This window comes from Halyomorpha halys, unplaced genomic scaffold (genome assembly GCF_000696795.3).
Source record: "Halyomorpha halys isolate HHAL.00 unplaced genomic scaffold, Hhal_1.1 Scaffold1334.1, whole genome shotgun sequence".
Classification (NCBI taxonomy): domain Eukaryota; kingdom Metazoa; phylum Arthropoda; class Insecta; order Hemiptera; family Pentatomidae; genus Halyomorpha; species Halyomorpha halys.
The window spans coordinates 142,368-147,403 of record NW_027109498.1 but is presented as its reverse complement, the minus strand read 5'-3'; the positions used below and the strand labels follow the sequence as shown (position 1 = coordinate 147,403).

The window sequence follows — 5,036 nt, the reverse complement described above, 5'->3', positions numbered from 1 at the left end:
TATAATTCCAAACTTGTGTATACACTATTTTTTTTCAATTTTATTTTTCTCTAAATTTTATCTCTTTTGTTCTATAGCCCTGATGAAGACCTGAAACTCAGGTCGAAACATCGGCATAAATAAATATTTTTTTGTTTATTTATGTTGTTCTTTGCTGACCGCACCCCCTGACCATCTTCTTCAATCAATAATCTACGGTCAACTATCTACACCTCATTTGATACATAAATAATGATACCAGTTTAATATTAACCATAGCCTATTCAACCAATTCTAATTTATTCAAAATACTATTTTTGTGCGATTAAATGTTTCAATATTTTGGTAAAGGCATATAAAAAACAGATAATTATCATTAAATGTTTATTTTGAATTATGTCAATTAACAATCATAATAAAAAATTATCATATAAAAATACAAGATATAAACATTGGCAAGATATTAAAATTTTGAAACTCATTTACCATATTCTTCAACTACCGGTTTTTTTCTCCTGTTTCCATTGTTTGAAGATGACCCATCTTCTTGATTGAGATATTCTGTGACCGCAGTAAGCAATGGATACCTTACATTGTGGCATAAACCGAGGAAATCGTCCATATCTAATGACCATAACATAATGCCACCTAGATTATATTTCTTGACTAATGCTGCCTGAAAATAATAAGAAAAATTAAATGTATTCCAAATGTTAAATATTAATAAGGCTGTGGAAAGTGCAGGGATGTGAATACCGACAACTGCTGCTAAACAAAATTAATGGAATTTGATATGTTTCACTTAATTCTCATATCTAAAAGATAGCTTGGGTTCAAATAAAAAATTTATAATTGAACAGATAAAAGAATTTTATTTAAATTTTATAACATAATAGACTCTTAATCTCAGGGCGGGTTTCTAGGCAATCATAAACAGACACTTTACTACTGATAAAACTTAAACTAATTAATATCTATTTTACAAATGTATTCAATTTTAGGTAGAACAAAACTAACCAATTTCATGGAATCTTGATTTTCTTTATCTTCTTATTCAATAAACCAACACTTGCTGTAAACAATTTTTCAGCAAACAAACACTAATGAGACAAAACCTTGGTTCTTTTAAAGTTTTCAACTCACTTCTCATCCACCGAAGTGTGTTGTTTGGCGATCCAAACAAAGAATCCTTATTTCTTCGTGGGTGACTCTCGGATGTCTCCCTTTCAGCTGGACAAGAGATGATGAGGACCTCCTCATCCAGGAAACATCATTCCCCGCCTGCGCCTACGCAACGAATGTTTCCAAACGAACCGTGATCTTTCTCTCGATGTTCAAAGTAAATATCGATTGTAGCACAACAGTTTTGAGTTTTTGCATGTGATTTTCTTTATGAACATTATACTTTAACACTTATTCTTAACTTATATTTTTACTTAAGTGTATTGTAATTAGAGGTTGGATTTAGCATCATGGACAAGAGGATTTCAACAGTAATATATCATCATAGGAAGATTGTGTAATTGGTTAGTTTTGTTTCTAACTGAAATTTATTGTATTTGGCATTAATTAATTTTAAGTGTTATTATTAGTAAAGTTTCGTAAGTTTCTGATTGCCAGGAAACCCGCCGTGAGAAAAGAGTCTCTTATGTTATAAAATTTAAATAAAATTCTATTATCTGTTAAATATTAAAGTTTTTAATTTGAACCCAAGCTATCTTTTAAGATATGACAAATTAAGTTAAAAAATATAAAATTCCATTCATTTTATTTTAATAAATTTTTGATTATTACAATATATTTACAAAAAATTATAAAAACATAATTTGGCTTGGGGAAAAGTAGATCAAAAAATTTTTTTAGAAAAAAGCAAATCATATTTTCTATTTCTTGTGACCATCCTTCATGACTCCTCTGCATTCTATACAGTCACTACATTAATAGAACCGTTGGAAAGCTGAATGTCTGCTCTTTTAATCAACCTTAAACTTAAGTTAGATATCTATTTTTTAGATTGTGTAAAAGAAATCAAAGGCGGATATAGGGTGAAAATTTTGGTCTAAACTATTTTATTTTCCAATTCTTTCAAAAATTCGTGTTTAAGGGTTTCTTGAGGGGTTTAAAACGGATATCAACTTTGTTTAACTCCTTAAAAATTTTCTACCACACTTTGATAGCTCAGTCGGCCTTAATATATTTAATATAGTACTAATATTAAAGGATAGTGAGGATTATTATTTAAAAACTATTTATGTTAAAAGATGCAACAACACTGGATAAGTGTTGATTATGCTCAGTAATCTCGAATCGATTCAATATATCATGGGTGGATGTGGAGTGTTGGCTGATACTGAATATTTACAGAGGTACAACAATGTGGCCAAAATTTTATATCAGGTCCTGGCGATGAAGTACAACTTACTTGAAGATAAGAGACTACAAGAACCACTCAAATAGACTAGAAAAAGGTCCCCCCAAGCTCTATTGGGATGAATCAATTATTATGGACCATACAGTACGCCATAATAAGCCAGACATCCTCCTTATAGATCTAAGAAAAAAAAAAGCAGAACTTATTGATGTTGGGATCCCTCAACGATAATAATATGAGCTCCACTGTGGGAGAAAAACTGAGGAATTGGTGATAGAATTGAAAGAAATATATAAATTGGAAGGTATTACCACTACTCTATTCATAATATCCATGAATGGTCTCATACCAAAATCAACAATGGCAGGCATGAATGGTTTGGGGGTGCCTATTGATGTGCTCAGAGAGGTTCAACAAAGACACAGCTTGTACTGTGCAAAAATTTGTAACTATTTGAATCAAAGGAAAAATAAATAAAAATATGAAGGTGGTTGGACTTCTAGGTCTAACATCTCAGATACTCAACCTGAAATAGCGAGAACAGCCGACTAGTAATAATAATAATAATAACAATACTTAAATGTTTAATTTTATCTAAATACAATAATTTAGGATTAGTGAAGTATTGCTGGGTCATCTAGCACTATATATAAAGACATATTATATATAAATTATTAATTAGTTATGTAATGAAAAAAACAAGAAGAAAGTATTGTATCAAATTAATTTTGGGATTACCTTTTTCTTCAAGCTCTCGGCATTATCATAACTAACAAACCTGTTGCCATAGTAAGCTACTGGAGTGGCTGAAGCTACATCCGTTTCTTCATTCCAGCCTTGAACTGTTTTCATGTCATAGCAAAGCTGAAATAAAAAAATATTACATGATATCTACTTCCCGATTCTTTGTAAAATTATATTCATTTGCTTGAGATAACAAATTACCAAAATGGTCTGTCCAATTCAGGTGATCCAAAAAAAAGTAATTTGTTGTTTAACCATTTTATAATCGAACAAATTTCTATTTTTGGATTCCTACATAACTGCCGAGTCCAAAAATTATTATTTTATTTTTTCCTAGCTCCAATAGCAGCCATTATTATTATTATTTTTTTTAGGAAAGGTTTTTTCCTGTTTTTGTGATTGATTATGTTAAGCTATAGAACCTGGTGTAACTTATACAGTAGGACCCCATAATATGGGACTCAATTAACTGGAGTTTCGAGGGGCCAATTTTTTTTTTTTTTAAGGTGTTTTTTAATTTTTACACCATTTATTTCATATTGTAATATTCTCTCTTTTTTTTTTTATATAAAAAAAAGTTGATTTTTATGAATAGATGATTTTAGTTATGTTTAAATTTTTTATGTGACAACGTTCGATATTGTTCATTTATGTTATTGAACCAAAAAGCAAGCTAACCAATTTTCATCAGTCAAATATGAAGTAAAAATATGTTATTCAAAATGAAGGTAAGATGGCGGCGCTGTTCTGAAGTTGGTAGAATCGATGCCATGTTGAGAATATTCAAATATATTTATTTTCCAATCAAGATTTTAATTACAGTAGATTTGAGAAAAAATAGAAGTCGAGAATAAATATTAAAGAAAAATATTCATAAAGGAAGTCATAAGCAAAAGCTCAAAACTTTTGTGCTACAATTGATGTTTAGATCAAACATCGAAGAGGAGATGGAAAAAGCTTGGTTGGGATCACTGTTTGGACGGTGGGGTGACTGGACGAGGGCATCCCTGAAAGAGAGGAGGCGGAACATCCTTTGTCTATTCTCAGTATTAGACGTCAAGAGTCACCAGACATAGAAGATTATATCATTAAAGAAAGAAAGTGACTTTTTTTTTTTTGAATGGCCGAGAGATTGGATGTGTAAAGAAAAGAATAGAGGACCAGTACTTTAAGTGGTAGGTTTTTGAAGGAATTGTAAACCATCAATCATTAAAGAAGAATATATGAATGGTTAGTTTGTGCTCTAGCTAGAGTTTAACTACATTTGTGAAAGCAGCTACTAATTAAGTAACTAATTTAATTAATTAGTAGTAAGTAACTAATTTAATTAAGTATTATCAGTAGAAAAGTGTCTGTTCTGATTGGCTAGAAAAACATGCGCTGAGATTAAGAGTAAAAAATGTTATAAAAAATAAAATAAAATTCTCCTATCTGTTTAATATTAAAGCTTTTCATATGAGCCTAAGCTATACTTTAGATATGAGAATAAGTTAATAATGTTAAAATTCCTTATATTTACTTTGAATAAATCTGAATATTACAATATGTTGTAATAATTTTTAATTTTATTAAAAATAAAATAAAAAGAATCTTTGCTCGTTTTATAACTTTTTTCAAATATAAAAAATAATTGGGTCTAATTTAAGAACTTTAATCTAAAATAGATGAATTAATTTTATTATACAAAAAGAGAGACTCTTAATCTCAGGGCATGTAGTTACTAGGCAATCAGAATACTAACACTTTCACTATTAACTTAATTAAATTAATATCTCTGTTACAATTGTATTTAAATTTAGTTATAACCAAACTAACCAAGCTCTACGATCTTCTTTTCGTTGATTCCTGGTGTCTTCTTTTTTCTTTTGTTCTGGCGTCCAAAATGGCTTCCTACTCTTCCTGGACAGAAATTCATGAAGACGACATCCTTTCTCTTCTCTCT

At 29.7% G+C, this 5,036-nt stretch overlaps 1 protein-coding gene across 1 annotated transcript in view; it reads right to left on the bottom strand.

Moving 5' to 3' along the window:
* Positions 1–349: 349 nt before the first annotated feature.
* LOC106689339 (probable chitinase 2) overlaps positions 350–5,036 on the bottom strand; it is a 24,336-nt gene continuing 19,649 nt past the window's right edge. The window contains exons 8-9 of the mRNA XM_014434267.3: positions 3,089–3,214; positions 350–655 (exon numbers count right to left, since the gene is read on the bottom strand). Of these exons, the coding sequence (XP_014289753.1) occupies positions 458–655; positions 3,089–3,214 (324 nt within the window). The 3' untranslated portion in view covers positions 350–457. The remainder of the gene's footprint in view (positions 656–3,088; positions 3,215–5,036) is intronic.